At 46.6% G+C, this 20,111-nt stretch overlaps 1 protein-coding gene across 5 annotated transcripts in view; it reads right to left on the bottom strand.

The window, feature by feature from the left end:
* Positions 1-20,111, bottom strand: part of DNAH9 (dynein axonemal heavy chain 9) — a 287,208-nt gene that overhangs the window by 127,487 nt on the left and 139,610 nt on the right. For all 5 annotated transcript variants that reach the window (XM_070389508.1, XM_070389511.1, XM_070389509.1 and 2 more), the window contains 5 exons: positions 18,805-18,978; positions 17,854-18,061; positions 6,317-6,482; positions 4,283-4,385; positions 3,111-3,350 (listed from right to left, as the gene is read on the bottom strand). In XM_070389508.1, the coding sequence (XP_070245609.1) occupies positions 3,111-3,350; positions 4,283-4,385; positions 6,317-6,482; positions 17,854-18,061; positions 18,805-18,978 (891 nt within the window). The remainder of the gene's footprint in view (positions 1-3,110; positions 3,351-4,282; positions 4,386-6,316; positions 6,483-17,853; positions 18,062-18,804; positions 18,979-20,111) is intronic.

The raw sequence follows: 20,111 nt of genomic DNA, 5'->3' as shown, positions 1-20,111 counted from the left end.
AGTGGGGGTGCACTTCCCACATTTGGGGCTGGGAGCTGACAGCTGGCAGGCTGCAGAGGTCGGGCTGGGACACAGACCCGGGGGTTGCTACGCAGGCTGGCTGAGTCTGGAAAAGAACCAGACTTAGCCCCACACCATACCTCTCCTCCTAGTTCCTCCCTGACTAGGGAGGAGCTAACACAGGCTGGACTGGGACCCTCCTTCCTCAGGACACCTTGGCAGCCTGAATCCCCACACAAGAGAGCTGACCTCCCCACTCATCTGGGGTACGAGGCTTCTGCTTGGCAGTTATGCGAACATACTCGAGCTACTGACTTGTCTGTGACACAGTTTTGTCATTTCCAAATTGGAAGTGATCAGTGTTGTACCTGAAATGGTTGTCTTGAGGATTAAATCATCAGCTAACAGATGCAGAGGGCATAGGACTGGCTCAATAAATGCCAGCTTTATTACAGACTGAAGCTGGACCTTTTACAAAGATCCTCTCTGATCTCAAAGTTCCCTCCCCGATCTTGTGGCTTGGTGACACCTACAAGGCCTGCTCCCACCTACTTGTTATTCCACCGACACCGTGCATACTCTTCTACCTCCCCGAGCATTCACGCTGTCATCTATGAGCTGGCAACGTCTCCCAGCCTCTGTTAAATTGGGATAATAATGTGTATCCCAAAGGGCTGTCGTGAGTATGAATTTCAGGTTGCACAAGTGACAAGCTGCTGTCCAGGCAGGAGCCGGCTCAGGGCATCGTGTGAGGGAGACCTGATGCCTCTTTTCCCTTTCATTCTGCCACTATGAGCAGTGGGAATTTGATCTAACGACTTAACTCCTTTTTGTTCATTTGGAAAATGCAGACGGTGACACCTGTGTCTCATCCCACTCCAGTGAGATTTAAGAGATGGCTGGTGTGATTAAAAAATAAAAAAGTGCCTTCCCTGGTAGTCCAGTGGTTAAGAATCCACCTGCCAAAGCAGAAGACACAAGTTCAATCCTTGGTCCAGGAAGACCCCCTGTGCTATGGGGCAACTAAGCCTGTGCACCACAACAACTGAGCCTGTGCTCAGAGCCTGTGCTCAGCAACAAGAGAAGCCACCGCAACAAGAAGCCTGTGTGCCGCAACCAGAGAGTAGCCCCCGCTTGCCACCACTAGAGGAAGCCCGAGTGCAGCCATGAAGACCCAGAGCAGCCAAAAATAAATACATACATAAATAAAATTTTTAAAAGTCTTTCTCAATGAATACTTGATAAATGGGAGGTGAGGGTGGAGATGCACAGACATTGCCACTGTCCAGGTCTGAGGGACACGGGGCTGGGTCCTTCTTGTTGCCTTAACTGTCTTAGGCTGTTTCATCAAAAGGATGGATGAGGACAGAATGGCATATTGGAAGGGGGACCTGAAGACCTAGGTTCTAGTCCAGTTCCTTCCCTGGCTGGCTGTGTGCTCTTAGGCAAATCAGTGTAAGCTCTGTGGGCCTGTTTCCTCATTTATAAGTTAATAAGTGAATGTTTGGAGGCACCTGACCCAGGAGCGCCATCCTGGGTCAGGTCACATGTGCTCTCAGAGACTTGGCCTGGCTGTGGGGCTCAGTGGTCCACCCTCTGGGTGAGCCTTTTGGGAACGCTGCTCTCAGATCACTGAACTAATGTTCAGTGGGTTTCTGCTCCTTACGACCACGGAACCCGCAAGCCCTATGGCCTCAGTGCCTGGACTTTTGCTAGTCTGAGGTTTCCCAGAGTCCTACCTGCACAGGTAGTGCCCTGAGTGTTGCCATTGCTCAGTCACTAAGTCACGTCCATCTCTTTGCAACCTCGTAGACTATAACCCACCAGGCTCTCCTGTCCTCCACTGTCTCCTGGAGTTTGCTCAAATTCATGTCCATTGAGTTGGTGATGCTATCTGACCATCTTATCCTCTGCCACCCACTGCTCCTTCTGCCTTCAGTCCTTTCCAGCATCAGGGTCTTTTCCAATGAGTCGGCTCTTCACCCTGGGTAATTATCAATGTGCTCCCCATGGAGGGTCAAGCCTTGCTCCCTGGTCAAGTTGACATTTCCCTACAGGTGTGGCCTCTGCTTGGTATAAAAGGCACTTTCCCTCAAAAATGGCTCAGAGCTGTCCTGGAGAGGGGTCCCTCTGAGTAGTTTCTGCAGATTCTCCTCCAGGATGGGAGGGTTATGGACCCATGATGTGAGGACGGGTTACCTGAGCAAGGGGAAGAAGGGGCCGGGTTTGCTGCACTGCCCTCTGGAGGTTTCGATAGTGAGGAGCCGAGCGATTGGAAGCACCAGGCAGACACAGGCCATCCCTAGTTAGAAGAGCATCACTATTTTGAAATGGTTTTGACCTGGGAAATAACCCAGAGTTTTTAGGACTGAGGCACCCCAGAGGCTGGAGGATGGTGTCTTAGGAGTAGCACCACATGGCTTCTATAGGAGGCAGAGCCCTCCTGCATGGTTTGGGGGACGTTCTCTTGCAACTCAAGAAAGATGGGTGGACCAACAGGGCGTGCAAAATATTTTTATCTTTCTTCCGTGCCACTCTCTTTTCCTAGGCTGAAATCATTATATAACATTATCTTTGAAATGCTGAGCCACATTCAGCTTGAAGGAACCAACTCAAAAAATGCATCCGGCTTACTGAGAAGTAACTCGATCGACTAATAGAATTCTATATTTTAAAAAATGTTGGCTGTGCTGGGTGTTGGTCACTACAAGGGCTTTTTCTTTAGTTGCAGAGAGTAGAGGCTACTCTCTAGTAGAGGTGCTTGGGCTTTGGAGCACAGGCTGTAGGGCACTCAGCCTTCAGTAGCTGTGGCACCTGGGCTCAACAGTTGTGGTGCATGGGCTTAGCTGCTCTGAGGCATGTGGGATCTTCCCAGACCAGGGATCGATGTGTCTCCTGCATTGGTAGGTGGCTTCTTTACCACTGAGTCACCAGGGAAGCCCCGGAACTCTGTTCTCTTGAATAGACCCACACAGATCCCACGGTACTCTGTATACTTATATGTTCATCACCCCATAAGAACCCTGCCTTCGTCAAAGAGTTTGGCCAAGGATGGAGGGAACAGGGTCATTGTCAAGCCTCCAAAGGTGTCTCGGAGAGGTCGGACTCACCTGGAAAATGTTGGCGAAGTCCCTGAGGTTGAAGATGTAGTGGAATTTGATCGCTGTGGAAAGGAACGTGGTGGCGATTTTCTGGTGGAAGGTGAGGGCCAGATGGAGCAGCTGGGGGACGCTCTTGTGCAGCGCTGCCGGGAAGCTCCCCAGCTTGAGGTGCTGAGTCAGGATGGCGCTGTAGATGGAGGACAGGGCGTCTGCTCCCGGGAAGGAGAGGGTGAGCACGCTGAAGTGACGCTGCTCGGGAAAATAGAGCCACAGGGAGGAGGCCACGAGTTACCCTCTGTGGTCAAAGAACAGAAATCACCTCTTCTGGATTTGGATACGGTGGTCAAGAATTCTTAGAAGGGCTTTGAATTCTACATTCTGGCCACACTTCTCACATTAAACCCAAACTTAGTTGAGCCTAGAATGAATGAAGGGCTTTGGACCTCTGGTCAAAGATGTCAGTGTGGCATAGCAGAAAGAGAAGGGAACCTGGACTCCGGGTCCAAATCTGATCGTGATACTGAGAATGCATGTGACCTTGGCAGGGTCATTCACCCCTCTGACGTTCTCTCATTCTGAAGGCCAAGTTGAATTAGACTAACCCTATGATTCCATCTGGCTCGAAAAGCTTCTTTAAAAAGTGGTACAAACGAACTTATTTACAAAACAGAAATAAGAGTCACAGATGTAGAAAACAAACTCATGGTTACCGAGGGGGAACGGGAGGGAGGTATAAATTGGAAGACTGGGACTGACATACACACACTCCAATATATAAAGCAGATAATAAGAACCTACTGTATAGCACAGGGAAATCTACTCAATACTCTGTAATGACCTATATGGGAAAAGAATTTTAAAAAGGATGGGTGTATGTGTGTGTGTGTGTGTGTGTGTGTGTATATACACATATAACTGATTCACTTTGCTGTACAGCAGAAACACAACACTGCAAATCGACTATGCTCCAATGAACGTTAATTATAAAAAAAAGAAAACAAAGCTTCAGGGGGTCTGGGTTGAGGCGTTTTTTTGTCTTCCTGGAAACGCAAGTCCACATCCTGTATGATTTACCATGTAAAGAGGCTGGATGGGTGGAGAGCCAATTTTCCCACAGAGACCAGTAACATCTGGTCTGGAAGGTGATGTTTAGGACTTCAAGGTCACAGTTCCCCCCATACCTGAAGCCGGGGGTTGATGGTGAAGCTGCCCGCGGTGGGGTTCATGCAGGAAACATACTGGACGTTCATGACCTCCTTCAGGGACAGTTTGTTTCGATCATACCTGGGACAATCAGAAGCCACAGGTGAGAGAGGGCTCAGGCAGGGGAGCGTGTTGTGAAGCTGAGCTGGGATGTGCCCAATCACTCATGTGTTTGAGAGGTTAAAAAAATATTAGACCCACTGGTAGAAACTGAGAAGATAAAAGAGCTGAGGACAAATCCCTAAGGGATACCATGTCTGTGGAAGTAGAACAGGAAGGAGAGACCACAGAGATGGTCAAACAGGTAGGAGGAAATCAAGGCTGCATGGTACCTAGAAAGCCAGGACTTCCAGGACAGAGCAGGCAACCACATCAAGTGTGTACGGAGAAGAAGAAAGATGGTGACCCAATGGGGTCTGCAGGACGTCACAGTAAAGATACAGCTGTTTGAGTAAGAACAGTAAAGTGGGGGAGACAGAAACCTAATCACTGTGGCTGGAGGAGTGAGTGGGAGATGGGGAACTGGAAACTGGGGAGAGAATCTAGTAACACAGAGGGAGACAGAGCAGCAGTCAGAAAATGGTATTTTTGAACACAGATAGCTTAGTTGGTAAAGAATCCGCCTGCAATGCAAGAGACTCCGGTTCTATTCCTGGGCCGGGTAGATCCTCTGGAAAAGGGATAGGCTACCCTCTCCAGTATTCTTGGGCTTCCCTGGTGGCTCAGCTGGTAAAGAATCCACCTGCAACGAGGGAGACCTGGGTTCGATCCCTGGGTTGGGAAGATCCCCTGGAGAAAGGAAAGGCTACCCACTCCAGTATTCTGGCCTGGAGAATTTCATGAACTGTATAGTCCATGGGGCCGCAAAGAGTCGGACATGACTCAGCGACTTTCACTATCACTAGGTAAATTCATGCAAATTTAAATATTGATGTGAAGGAAGTGATCAGGAGGGATTAACAGGTGAAGTGAGATTTCTGAGGCGGAAAGAATAGATGCAAAGATGCTGGTGGGTGGTTAAGCCTCAGGGAAGATGTGGTGGGGGGAGGCACAGGGAGGCAGGTAAGTTGTATAGACGTGGAAGTTAGAGATGCAGGTAGTGAGCGTGGTCATCCACGGAGGCTGGGTGGCAAGCTTGGAGAGAGAGGAGAAGCATGAAGCGGGTATTTCTGGGAGCGGAAAGGTGACCATATGAAGGCCATGCAGTAGAATTTCCAGGAAGGTCTTACTGGATTCAGTGTGAGGTAGGATGGTAAGCCAGAGTTGCCTCAAATCACCGACTTTTTTTTTTTTTCTCTCTGGTAAGTTTAGACCTTTTGCCATTAAAAATGATACACTTGGAGGAGATAACAATGGAGCTTGTGAGATGCTCTGAGAGACAAAGGCTGATATAGAGAATAGACTTATGGACACAGTGGGTGAAAGAGAGGGTGGGGCAAAGTGAGAGAGCAGCAGGGAAACATACACACTGCTGTGTATAAAATAGCCAGTGGGAATTTGCTGCATGATGCAGAGAGCTCAAATCAGATGCTCTGTGACAACCTAGAGGGGTATGATGGGGTGGGAGGTGGGAGGGAGGTTCAAGACGAAGGAGACATATGTATATCTATGGCTGATTCATGTTGATGTATGGCAGAAACCAACACAATATGGTAAAGCAATTATCCTCCAATTAAAAAAAATTTTTAATTAATTAACTGATTTAAGGCATATGTTAGGTATTCTCATCAAAGGCCCTGCTCAGTGCGACAGAACCACAGCGGGAGGTCCGGGGTGTGGGTGGGAGGGTAGGGGGGTCTTGGTTAATCATGCTTTGGAAGCTTGAAGAAGGTAACTTTAGAGATAAGTGGTAAAGAAAGAATAGGCATTTTCCCTTAAATAAGAGCTCCGTAGCTTCTCTGACCAGCGCCTTCTCTGGTGCCAGAGCTGAGCTCAGATCTGCAGCTCCAGCAGGACGAACCGGCCTTGGACCTGTCCCCCGCCCAGCCGAGTCCCTCCGTGTGCTCGCTTACCAGTGGCCATAGTCCAGGTGCTGCCTGAGGACCGTGTGAGGCTGCACAGTCCCGTAGGCGTCCACCTCGGGCATGTTCATGTCGTCAATGAAATAGACGAGCTTCTTGTTGCCTGGGGGACCGTAGTTTCTGCCGGCTTTCTTTTCCAGAGGCTTCTCCAGGACAGCTGAGGAGAGAGCCAGTTAGTGAGGGAAGGAGGGTCAAAGCTCAGAGGCCAGTTCTAAGACAGTCCAGTGTCAAGGATGAGCCACAGTGCAGTGTGCACGCGAGAGCTGCATCCAGGGGCAGGCAGCTCCACGGGACCAGAGGGGAGGCGGGTGATGACCAGCCAGGGGTGGCGACAGCAGCGCCCAGGCCTTGGCCATCTGACTGTGCACGTGTTAGGTTTGCACAGACATTTATGGTCTCACCAAGCCTTAAAACAGTGCAGTAAGATTAGAACCATCACCCCTTTCACAGATGACAGAACTGAGACTCAGAAGAATGAATTAACTTGTCTAAGGTAGTGCCAGGGTACAGATCCAAATCAGTTAAACTTCAAAACCCATGTTCCTTCTACCATACTTGAGGTCCACGGCTTTCTTTGCAGGCTAAAAACAGAAGTCCCAAGGCCTAGTACTCTACCCTCAAGGAAATCTGCAAACAACCAGATCCTAAGTGGACTTCCCAAGTGGCACCTGTGTGGCCTCCCGTGGAAGAGGGCATGCAGTTCACTCCAGTATTCTTGCCTGGGAAACCCCATGGACAGAGGAGCCTGGGGGGCTATAGTCCATGGGGTCACAAAGAGTTGGACATGACTAAAGTGACTTAGCACACACGCGTGCACACACACACATACACACACCTTCTCTACCTAGGACAGAGGAGGAGAGGAAGGATGTGGTTCCCCTTCCACCCCTGGACTGTAAAAGAGGAAATCCTGGATATTTTGTCAACAGTGTTCTCAGAGTGTTCCCCTCCTGGGGTTTTCCCTGAGGGAGAGAAGAAACAACAGCCCCAGGGAATTTCCCAGAAGCCCCCAGTGTCATGGATGCCCTGCCCCCTGCCTTGGGGTAGCAGAGCATCTCAGTGCTTTTCTAGAAACTAAGTACAGACTCTGTCCTGGAGCTGCATCTTCAATTATCCAGCCAGAGGGAAGGAATCAAAGAGTACATTTTCCCAGCCTGAAAGAACTTGTTCAGAGCAAATCTAAGAACAGGGTATATATATATATATTTTTTCAATAAACCAATTAGATATTTATGTACTGCAAGAACCAATACTATTACAGCTAGAGGCTCTAAGAACCGTCTCATCCCTTTTCTCGAAAAACAAGTTTGTAAACAAGGAGGAAGTGTCAACAGACATATGAAGGTGACAGATAGAAAGACATGTTCCTTTAAAAAAGCTTGAATATTCTAATTTTCTGGTCCTGAGTTAAATTAAGTGTTCCAAATAGGAATTAAATTTAAATTTAATTAGCATGCAATTAACATATACTATCGACCAATTAATCACCCAACACCTTCCTACCCCCCTTAAGACATAACAACTATATACGAGATCTGTCAAAATGAAATATAATTAATGGGCTGCCAAGGACACGCTTTTGTGAACAGTCCTTCTAATAGGAAATTCTCTCCTTAGGAAGACTTGTTTCTCCTCCTCCTGAAGCAATGATATTCAAATCAACTCCTGGAATTAAGCAGACCCTGTAATTTGGGTTGATTACGCTTTTTATGCTACTTGAGGATGGTTGAGGAGAAAAGCATGTCAGTTAGGAAGAAGTGGGCTTGGAATACATCAGATTATCTCAAAATGATGATTAAGAAAAGAGAGGCCTCCCCAGAAAAGGCACACACACTGGATCCCTTCTTGGCTGACCTCTGCTCCAAGTCTTATCTAGAATGAAACAGTAGTGAGTTCTGCTTCCAGGCAGAACTGGAAGAACAGAAGTGGGTTTACATAAGACATCTGCTCCTTGGAAGGAAAGCTATGACAAACCTAGACAGAGCATTCAAAAGCAGAAACATCACTTTGCTTACAAAGGTCAGTATAGTCGAAGCTATGGTTTTTCCAGTATTGTATGGATGAGAGAGTTGGACCATAAAGAAGGCTGAGTGCCAAAGAATTGATGCTTTTGAACTGTGATGCTGGACAAGACTCTTGAGAGTCCTTAGGACTGCAAGGAGATCAAACAAGTCAATCCTAAAGGAAATCAATCCTGAATATTCATTGGAAGGACTGATGCTGAAGCTGAAGTTCAATCCTTTGGCCACCTGATGGAAAGAGCTGACTCATGGAAAAGACCATGATGCTGGGAAAGATTGAGAGCAGGAGGAGAAGGGGGTGACAGAGGATGAGATGGTTGGATGGTATCAGTGACTCAATGGACATGAGTTGGAGCAAGCTCCAGGAGATGGTGAAGGACAGGGAAGCCTGGCCTGCTATAGTCCATGGGGTCACAAAGAGTCAGACACAACTGAGTGGCTGAACAACAACACTGCTACCATCCTTGTCCACTCATTCTCACACCTGGTGTCCATGACATCCTCCCAAATGATCTTCCTGCTTTTGCCCTTAGATTCCTACGCTGTTCTCAAGACAGCAGGCAGAGGTATCCTTGTAAGATGTAAATCACACTGTGCCAGTCCCATGCTTAAACCCCCCAGTGGCGTCCCATCTCACTTGGAGCAAAAGCCTGTCTGGTTACGTGGGCAAACCTCCCATGTTGGTTTTTCTCTCCCACTGCTCCTGCCTTCACTCCCTCTGCTCCAACCATCCTGTTTCTGGCTCACTAGTCACCCATGGCCATGGTGTCTTTGCTCTGGCTGCTTCCTTTGTCTGCAATCTTTTCTCCTAAATGCCAGAAGTTTGCTCCCTCACTTACATCAGGCATTTACTTACTCAAATGCCATCTTTTTAGGAAGCCCTTCCCTAGCACTTGAGCACAAATTAAAGCACCCCCCCCACCCCCGGCAACCTCCTATTTCTGGCCCTGACTTCGTTTTCCTCCATTAACACTTATTACCACTTAATATCCTGTATATCTTACTTATTCATCTTGTTTATTATCTCAGTGCCTCCACATTATAAACTCTAAAAGGCCAGGAATCTTTCTCTTTTTTCCTCATTGTCATGACCCCAGCACCTAGGATATTATTTATCACGAAGGAAGGTATTCAAAAACTGATTAAAGAATGAATGAATACATGGCTTAATATGATGGCAAACTCCATGAATAAGTAAAGAAAGGTTTATCATATCCTCTTTGTAACTAAAGAATCAGAGGCTGACACAGGCTAAATGCGATGCTGGAATTAGAACCCAGGGCTCTTGATACTGATCCCGATGCTTCTTTCACATGGCTGGGGAAGAGAGACCTTGTGAGCCCTTCTCACTCATCCCAGGATTCCTCCAGGCTCTGAGCACCAGAGCCCTGCAGTCATTCATTTGCTGGGCATCACTAGGGACCTGGGTCTGTATGGAGGAAGTGACATGCACCATATCACTGAGCCTTCAGAGCAGCCCTAGCATGTATTATTATCACCTTTAAAAACATCTCACAAAAAAAAAAATCTCTCAACAAAAGAGAAAACTGAGCTTTAGGGAAATAAAGGGACTTTATTCAAGGTCATCCAGCTACTGAGGACAAAGTCAGGATTCTAACCCAGCTCTGCTTGACTATGGAAACTTATGTACCCACCATAGCACACTGCTTCTGAAACGTTACTACGACCTGGCTCCTGTCCTTCAAAAACCCCTGGTTTAGTTAACACGCTGCCTGACCAAGTTTTTTGACAGAGATGGTTAATAATTAATCATGTCTTCACTTTGCATTGGCCTGATTTGTGTTTCTGTGTTTGAACTCTTTTTCCTTAGTATTATCCAAATTTTCACATGTTAAGACATTTTAGTTATATTGTAAGGGCTCTTCATTTTTTCTTTCAAAGAAAAACATGTTTTGCATGATTATAAAATAATACATACTCATTATATAAAGATTGGAAAGCATAGAGAATCATAATGATGAAAATGAAAATTGCCCATAATTCTATCACCTAGCAGTAAGCATAACTTTCAATATTTTGTTCTATTTCACTCTAGTGTATTTCCTCTGTTAGGTTTTTTTCCTTTACAAAATAAGAATTATACTGTATATTCTGCCTGTGTATGTTGTTTTTCATTTCATATATTATAAACCTTTTTATATGATAATACCTAGCCTACTAGAACATGATTTTTAATTGCTGCATTGCATTCCATAATTTGGAGGTGCTAAAATTTATGGGATGATTTCCCTATAGTCTTAAACGTGTTGTTTTCAATTTCTTTATGTTTTGAATCCCCATTTGAAGTAGAGCATCTTGTCTACTAGAAGGTAAGTCTTTGATGATTTAATTCTGTGTCATCTCCTTTTGGACTTCCCTGGTGGCTCAGCTGGTAAAGAATTCACTTGCAATGTGGGAGACCCTGGTTTGATTCCTGGGTCAGGTAGATCCCCTGGAGAAAGGCTAGGCTACCCATTTAAGTAGCCCATCCATTCTTGCACTTCCCTGGTGGCTCAGATGTTAAAGAATCTGCCTGCAATGCAAGAGAACTGGGTTCGACCCCTGGGTTGGGAAGATCCCCTGGAGAAGGGCACGGCAACCCACTCCAGTATTCTTGCTTGGAGAATCCCCATGGACAGAGGAGCCTGGCAGGCTACAGTCCATGGGATTGCAAAGAGTTGGACACAACTGAGACACTAAGGACAGCACAGCATCTCCTTTTTGGAAGATATTCAGGCAAGTGCTGAAAGCTATCTATCTGATAATGTAGCGCTCCTTTGAGGTTGAGAGCTTGATCAGATCTTTCAAGGTCTTGTCCAGATTTAACTTTTAATGAACAGGTGATGGATTTGTTTTACACAAAGACTCAGACACCCGAGCTCCCATCTAATTAGTGTAATTACACACTCAAATATTTGTTGAGCTAATACTTCAAGTCGCAGTTGGATGTCAGAATTTGGGACTGTGATGAGCATTGCTTTGGCTCACTCTCACTGCACTGCAAATATAACCCCATCAATGCCATGACCCAGTTCTTTACTCCTCTTTTTCCCTTTCTCAACTGTCCTGGTGATGGGTCATTGCAAATTCCTTTAGTTCTTAAAAATCACTTGTATTTCCAAAATGAATGAGAAAAGACTTAAGCTATTTCAATAGACATAAAACAGGCCAACTGAAAAAGATTAAAAGAGATTCCAAACTATATAGTAGAAGAAACTTATTTGAGCCACTAATCATGGGTGATATAGTTACTGTAATGAAATAAGAATGGCCACATTGTCCTTTATGAACTGGCTTTTTGAAAGCTTAGAACTCAATCTGTGTTTAATTACAGTAGCCATGCCATCCCAGATCACTGATACAAACCCATCTCTACTTTCGTAGGAAAACAAATTTTAGGCACTCAATTCTAAAAGGCATGTATCCTGGAAACTTATAAAAGGTGTATCGGGCTGCAAAATGGGCATGGTCTTCAGCCTAGGTTTTTACAGCAGGTATTTTTTAAACATTTAAATTATCTTTGATCATCCTAACCTTCAACAACATCCAAGAGTGGATCATTAGATGATAACTCAGTGAAGGGAAAGGAAGTAGTGGGCCTGGGTCTGTGGTGTTCAGAGCAGCTGGAGGGACACAGATCCACCTCCTTAGCCAAGATGCCAGGGTTATTAACCTGCGATTGGTGCAGCAAGTGGTCAGGTTAAGCCTGAGAGTTTCACTGAACAAGTGAAGCGCCTCTTTCACTTACTGTCAAAGGCAGAGACACCCATGTGCTCCAGATATTAGACAAGTGGAAGCAAAGTTGGCATTCTCTTATGGAAATGTAGACGCACGACTTAATCAAAGTGGATGGACACAGTAGCTCAATGAAATAAGACAGCTTGGCTATTAAATCACTATGCAGCTTTGAGGGAAGTCACTTATGACCTCTAAGCCTCATTTTCTCATTCTGTAAAAAGAGAGACTGTCATCAGATCCGTGATGGACATCATTTCCGTCTTCCTTCTCCTTAGTTGTGTTCCAGCTAGCCTGGCCATGTGACACAATTTTGAACAGACACATAAATCAGTGGGATTCCTGGAGAGCTATCGTTTCCTGACAAGGGCACTAACTCTTACCTTTATCTTTTTTTTTTTTTTTTTCCATTTGGAATGTGGATGTGATGGCTGGAGCAGCAGAGACTCCGCTACCCTGAGGGAGCATGTAAGAGAATAATAGATATTATAGCCTCAATAGCATTGAACCGGAGAAGGCAATGGCACCCCACTCCAGTACTCTTGCCTGGAAAATCCCATGGATGGAGGAGCCTGGTGGGCTACATTCCATGGGGTCGCACAGAGTCGGACAGGACTGAGCGACTTCACTTTCACTTTTCACTTTCATGCACTAGAGAAGGAAATGGCAACCCACGCCAGTGTTCTTGCCTGGAGAATCCCAAGGACGGGGAAGCCTGGTGGGCTGCCGTCTATGGGGTTGCACAGAGTCGGACAGAACTGAACGACTTAGCAGCAGCAGCATTGAGACTTTCAAGGGTCTTCCCCAGCACAAGATGAAAGCATCAATTCTTGGGCACTCAGCCTTCTTTATGGTCCAACTCTCATATCCACATGACTACTAAAAAAGCATAGTTTTGACTATATGGACCATTGTAGGCAGACTGATGTCTCTGCTTTTTAATACGCTGTCTGCTGCTTGAAGTCAAAAGCATTACTGATAATACAGGGGCTTGGCATAGTAAAAACTTCAAATGAAGCATGTGCTATCCACACTGATAAGCAATATGAATGCCTTGAAACACAAGCCCTGTTTGCATTTGAAGGAGTTTTGAATCTGTTTAGAAAAGTACTCAATGGAGACCCCAGAGCTGGAAGTGATAAGAGAGGAAAGATGCAGGGAATATCAAGCAGCTGCCTTCTCTATAAAAGAACATCTGATTTGAGAAAAATGGCATCCGATGGACTAGCAGGATGAGTGAGCTGTAAAACACTCCTCTGGAGACCTCAGTGAATTGACCTGTTGGGTGAAGTTATTGCCCATTTGTAAGCTGGAACATTTTTTCCAAAAACATTATTTTTGCTTTAGCACAGCTTATGCTAAACGTCTTTTCTTCAAGCAAAAGGGGTTTGCTCATGCTCCTTTTGTTTTGGCAGTTGCAGCTCTGGGATTTTTGTATAGTATTTATAACTTAAATTTGAGAAGGATTTTAATATTGTTAGAATAACAGCTTCCATTTACTGAGCACTTATTGTATGCTAGGAATCATTCTGAGTGTTTTACATATTTTGTCTTGCTATTCAGGAATGAAAAGAATGAACTGTCGTGCCCTCAACAACATGGGTAAATCTCAAAATCAAGCTGGGTGAAAGGAGCCAGACAGAAAAAAAGGAGGGCTATTGTATGACAATTCCATTATATAAAATTCTAGAAATTGCAAACTAACCTGTAGTGACAGAAACAGATCAGTGGTTGCCTTAGACATAGAGCAGGGTTGGGGGGGGGCTCGGCTGGGAGGGTGGGAGGGATTACCAGGGAGGTGAGGGACTCTCGAGGTGATGAATGTGTACATTATTTCAATCATAGTGATGGTTTCATGGTGGGTAAATATTTAAAAACTTATTGGATCATGTGCTTTAATCCATACCATGTATTATATGTCAATTATAACTAAAAAAAAATTTTATAAATGGAAAATGTTGAAAAATTATGTTGCATTTTAGTAGGAGAATGGGTAAATGAGCTGTGATTTAGTCACACAAGGGAATTCTATGCAGCAGTGAAAACCAGTGAAGAAGCACTCCACACACATTAAAACAGACAAGGATGAGAAAAGCAAGTTACCAAAGGAAGTTATAATATGATACATACTTAAAATTTAAATACACGCAAAAACATCGTGTATTTCATGGCTACATACATATATCAAAAGCGTACCTTGGGAATGACGGCACATCAGCTGTAGTGGTCCTAGTCTGGTCTCCAAGGGCATGATGGGGGAAGGGCTGGGGGAGGGGTGGTGTGTTAGCTGTACTTAAAATGCTAAGATCCATGGCAAGATGACAGAAATGTTAACATCTGTGAAGTCTGGGTGGTGGGTACACGGGCATCTGTTATACTCTTGTCTGTACTTTTCCGAATGCTCGAAATATTTCATAATTTTAAAAAAGTTTGAGTCATTCTCCATCCCCACTCTTAGCATCCAGTTCCCCTTGCCAAGGGCAAATGCTGTTACTCGCGTGTCCCTCCGGAGATATTCTTAGGATGTATAAGCATAGATGTGCAAGTGTATGTGTATGCAACGTTTTGTATGTCTCTTTTTAAACAAGACATAATTTGGAGCATACTATACACACTGTTCTGTATTGTGCTTTTCTCACTTGACAAAGATTTTGGAAATGGAGCCAGCTTAATTCATACAGAATGTCCTCATTCTTTGTAATAACGCTTAGCATTCTATCATATGGATAACTGGGCTATTTCCTGTCTTTTGCCATCATTACATTCATTACCTTATAAACACTCATTCTGCACATCTGTCTGGGTTTACTGCCTGCCTTTTAAAGCAGACTGTACCACATCACATTAAACATAATTCCATAGGGTCTTAACCACAAACCGCAGTAAAAATGCTGGGCTTCAGAAAGAGTGATGGAGGGCAACCCTGGAGGTCCAGTGGTTAAGATTCCGTGCTTACCCTGCAGTGGGCATGGGTTCGATCTCTGGTCAGAGAATTAAGATCCTGCATGCCCCATGGCCAAAACCAGAACAGAGACATGGACTCTTGCTGTGGGGGGGCAATTTGCTTCTTGTCTGATGTCAGAGAAGCCACCCTGTGGGTTCCTGCATCTCCTTTTTACCGTTTTCTATTTCCCCTTGGATACCAGCTTTCTTGTTCCAACTTTTATAATTGCTAAGCACCCTTCCTCTTGCCATTTTGTTACTTCTGAAATGTTTTCAGCTAAGAAGCCAAATGAACAAACTTGTTTGGACTGTGACTAAAGTGATGGATGGGAATTTTCAAGTAAGGGAATCTGGCATTTTTCAGAATCAAGGATATGAAACTCATCTCTTTTTTCTTGGCAATGAATGTTTACTCTCTAGTCAAAGTACTTTTTACGTTATAGAATCATTACAATAGGATTCTAGAAAATAATCTTTCTAGACTCAAATAGTGTCGCTAGTGTTAAGAGTAATATTATCAAATATTTATTTCAATTTCCAAAGCATTTTATTTTCAGGGGAGGAGGTATAGCCTAGTGGCTTAAGGGCACAGGCAGTGAAGTCAGACTCTCTGGATTCAAACCCTGGTTCCACCCACTCACTGTGTAGCCTCAAGGAGCTTATTTAACTTCCCTGTGCCTTGGTTTTTCTCATCTATGACATGGGGATGATAAAAGGACTTACTTCACAGGTTTGTACAAGATTAAATGATTTGGGGACTTCCCTGGTGATCCAGTGGCTAAGACTCCAGAGGGTGAGGCGAGGCTGTTCCAGTGTGAGGAGTGAGAGGGGGGTTTCTCCCCAGCCCGGCTACTACCCTCCTCTTGTGGGGAGACTGGCTTCAGCACTTCTTCAAAAGGAGGCTGCTTCTAGGGTCAATGTGAGGAGTGTTTCTAAACAAAAGGAGACTTAACAATCAGTGAAGGTCAAGGAGAAAGTGGCTGGGGTGGGGGAGGCACATGAAGTGACCCTTGGGATCCCTGAGGCCCCCGTCTGCTCGGGAGCCCAGCCCGTAAATGCCTGTGACACGCACACTCTTCGTGCTCAGCAGGCTGGAGGGCCACACCAGCCTTGTTGCATCATGGTGACCTTAGGCAGCCACATACTTGAACCGGAGCCTCAGCTCCCCCACGTATAAGGTGTGAGGGGTGCATGAAATGACCTCTAGAGACCCTTCTGGTGCCAGGAGTCTGTAAGCTCGTGGAAATCTTTCAGTGGGTTTTCTGTTTTCTTTGTCATCGAGGCACTGACCTGCTCTGTGTGGAACTCCTGCCCTGGAGGAGTTCAGCAGCCAGGGAGGCACTTCGGGAGAAAGGATGGGAAAGGGGAGCCTTGCTAAGGTGCTGGAGAGAGGGACAGATAGGGGAGGGGACAGGCAAGAGAGGAGTGGGAGGGGAGTCAGCCGGGGAGGTGCCTGAATTCCGTTAAAGCTCAGAGTGGAGGACATCAGGTCCCCCGCTCCATGCCCCTGGGCCCTTTATGAGAGCAGCTCCTTGCAGGAAATCGCCCTCAGCAGGAAGCCCCTTTTCTTGTCTCTTTAGCGAAGCTATAGTGTAACTAGCCTGGAGCACTACAGTCCATGGGGTCACAAAGAGTTGGACATGATGAGCAACTCACACACAAACACATACTGTAACTCACTTTTTAAACCAGGCACCCCCATGCTCTACTTGCCTGAAATGGCAAATAAGCAATTAATAGATTGATTGCTCCTTGGAAGAAAAGCTATGACCAACTTAGCATATTAAAAAGCAGAGACATTACTTTGCCGATAAAGGTCCATATTGTCAAAGCTATGGTTTTTCCTGTAGTCAGGTACGGATGTGAGAATTGGACCATAAAGAAAGCTGAGTGCCGAAAATTGATGCTTTTGAACTGTGGTGTTAGAGAAGACTCTTGAGAGCCCCTTGGACTGCAATATCAAACCAGTCAATCTTAAAGGAAATCTACCCTGAATATTCATTGGAAGGACTGATGCTGAGGCTGAAGCTCCAATACTTTGGCCAAAGGATGCAAAGAACTGGCTCATTGCAAAAGACCCTGATGCTGGGAAAGATTGAAGGCAGGAGGAGAAGGGGACAACAGAAGAAGAGATGGTGGGATGGCATCACTGACTCGATGGACATGAGTTTGAGCAAAGTCCGGGAGTTGGTGAAGGACAGGGAAGCCTGGCGTGCTGCCGTCCATGGGGTCGCAAAGAGTCAGACATGACCGAGAGACTGAACTGAACCGAATTAACAGATGACCAGACCTCTCCCAAGACTCCTCTTCAGTCATCTTGCAAACAAATCAAACTGTGTGAACAAGATGACATTTAGAGCAGCGGTCCTCAACCTTTTTGGCACCAGGAACCGGTCTGGAAGACGATTTTTCCACAGACTGAGGGATGAGGGATGGTTTCGGGATGATTCAAGCGTGTTACATGTACTGTGCACTTTATTTCTATTATTATTACATCAGTTCCACCTCAGATCATCAGGCATTAGACCCTGGTCTAGAAGATCTCTGGAGCTGACAAGCCTGCATGCAGTGGGGAGATGGCCATGACTCTGACCTCCGCCATCCTCATCTCAGTGATTAACTGAGATGACTTGTTTCTGTTCAAACGTTTTAACCATGGAGCAGTCTTGGGAAGTAGTTTTTGGGAGACACTGAATCCACCGTCTCCCCAGATTGCTGGCACTTTGATTAAAGGCCCATGTCTCTTCCCTCGTTGGTGAGTGAGTACCTGACTTTGTAAGCAGTGAGGAGCAGGCCGATTCACTTGGTTATTGAGGTGTTGACACTCACCCTGCAGCATGGCTGATGTGGTGTAGTAGTTGAAGGGCACGTTTTTCACCAGGTACGCCTCAGGGTCCAGGCTGGCCAGCTTCGCCCCCACCAGCACCGACTTGCCAGTGCCCGCAGTTCCCACCAGCATGACAGGCCGCCGCCGCGCCAGGAGCCGCTCCAGGAAGTAGCAGAGGCATATGGTCTCACTGGTGTGCACCAGGCAGGCCTGGGGTCGGGGGAGACAGGGCGGGTGTGGCGGGAGACAGGAGGAGCGAACTGCGGGCTAGTGGGAGACTCACATGCTGTCAGAGCACCCTGGGGCATTTCAGGAGAGGGAATCGAGCTGGGGTTGGGGGGCTCACTACTGCAGGCAGGAGGGCCCCCGTTACCCACAGAGACCCTCCCGGTAACTCATGCTGTGGTTAGAGGGCACGCCCATCCCCCTCTATTAGCGATGTTTGCCTCCCTGCGGCCTCTGGATTGCATTTTAAAGCCTTCTGCCTGGTCAACCCCGACTTGCCTTGTCTCAGCATGCCTGCAGGGGGGCCTGCTAATTAAGATAGCTAGGCTTGGGGAGATCTTATGACTATGCTGAGGGCTTCCCAGGTGGTTCAGCAGTAAAGAACCTGCCTGCAATGAAGGAGACATAAGAGATACAGGTTCGATCCCTGGGTCAGGAAGATCCCCTGGAGAAGGGCATGGCAACCCACTCCAGTATGCTTGCCTGGACAATCCCCATAGTCAGAGGAGTCTAGCAGGCTATAGTCCATAGGGTCGCAAAGAGTCGGACTGAAGTAACTCAGCATGCACACATGCATCACTATACTGAACCTCTAATTTCCTCTGAAAAGAAAAGGAGCTAATTCTTAATGAGGTCAAACCTTTTGGGAATCCGTTAGGGGCGCCACGAGAGCCACCGCAGATTCTGGGGACATTACATATCCCTGGTTGCCACTCAGCCACACTCACCTGCAGAGGTGTCTCAGGGTCAAATTCAAACTGCGGGATGAGCCTGGACCAAGGCTCGAATTTCTTGGTCTCTGGGTCTATGTAATAGTCAAAGATGGTTCCTTGGGAGGGAAACTTGATGGTCTTGAACTCACTGAGCCACCATTTGCTGAACTCTGCCCGGTGGTCCACGAGCTGCCCAAACAAAGCAAGTCAGGAGTCAAGGCTCAGCAGAGCACGAGAAGCCTGGAGAGGCTGCCCTGCATCAGGCAGAAGGTCAGGGCCGGGAGCACAGCCGGCTCCTCCTTGTCCCCCGAGACCAGCCCGGACAAGGCCCAGCTAAGCGGGGGCTGCTCTGGAGTGCATATGTGTGCACCTGCTTGACCACGGGGCTGGGTCACCCCGGCCTGGTGCATCTCAGAGCCCTGGCAGGTGGAGGGGAGGGAGGGAAGGAGGTGTACGAACACAGAGGAGAGAGGGATCCTGAAACCCCAAGAAGGGCAAGTGCAGCCAGGAACTTTCAGAGACCGATCCACCACATCCCCCTAGACTCCCGAGACTCTGAGCCATGTCCAGGACGGCAGTCGGGGACGGAAGGAATAAAATGGTGCCTGTTGGACTTCCCTGGTGGTCCAGTGGTTCAGACGTCACCTTTCAATACAGGGGGTGTGGGTTTGACCCTTGGTCCTGCAGCTAAGACCCCACACACCTCTTAGCCAAAAAACTCCAAGTATAAAACAGAAACAATATGGTAACACCTTCAATAAAGACTTTATAAATGATCAACGTTAAAAAAAAATCTTTAAAAAATAAAATGTGACTGTAGACACCTGGGGAGCACAGGAAGAAACAGCGATAAGAATCTCAGCGGGGAGTGGAGTACATATCCAGCAGCAAGTCACGCCTTTTCATGCCGCAGTTTCCTCATCTATAAAATGAGGGTTCTAGAAAAGAGTATTTCTGAATTTCCTTTCAGAGCAAAAATCGTCAAATCTAGGGGCATTGGAGACAAGCTATACAGGCCTTTCTGACAGAAGGAATAGACAGAGACACGGTATTTACATGCACCCATATTAGAGCATGAGCCCCTAAGACAGGGCTGAGCACCTGAGGACTCAAGGCTATTTCTTTCAGACCGAAACGTAACACCCACGCCGCCCACAGCATACCCCACACAGGTACACACAGACGCCCACTGCTACTGGCTCCCCTCCTGGGGAGCCAACCCACGCTTTGAACACACAGACCTAGGAAAAGTCCTCAGGAGGTTCAGAATGGGCAATTTAGGAAATGTTTTCTGCAGAGCAGGACAGACCAGGGAGCTGGGT

This window comes from Bos mutus, chromosome 19, assembly GCF_027580195.1.
Source record: "Bos mutus isolate GX-2022 chromosome 19, NWIPB_WYAK_1.1, whole genome shotgun sequence".
Taxonomy (NCBI): domain Eukaryota; kingdom Metazoa; phylum Chordata; class Mammalia; order Artiodactyla; family Bovidae; genus Bos; species Bos mutus.
Note: the sequence above shows the minus strand (reverse complement) of the source record. Positions and strands in the feature narration are given on the sequence as shown.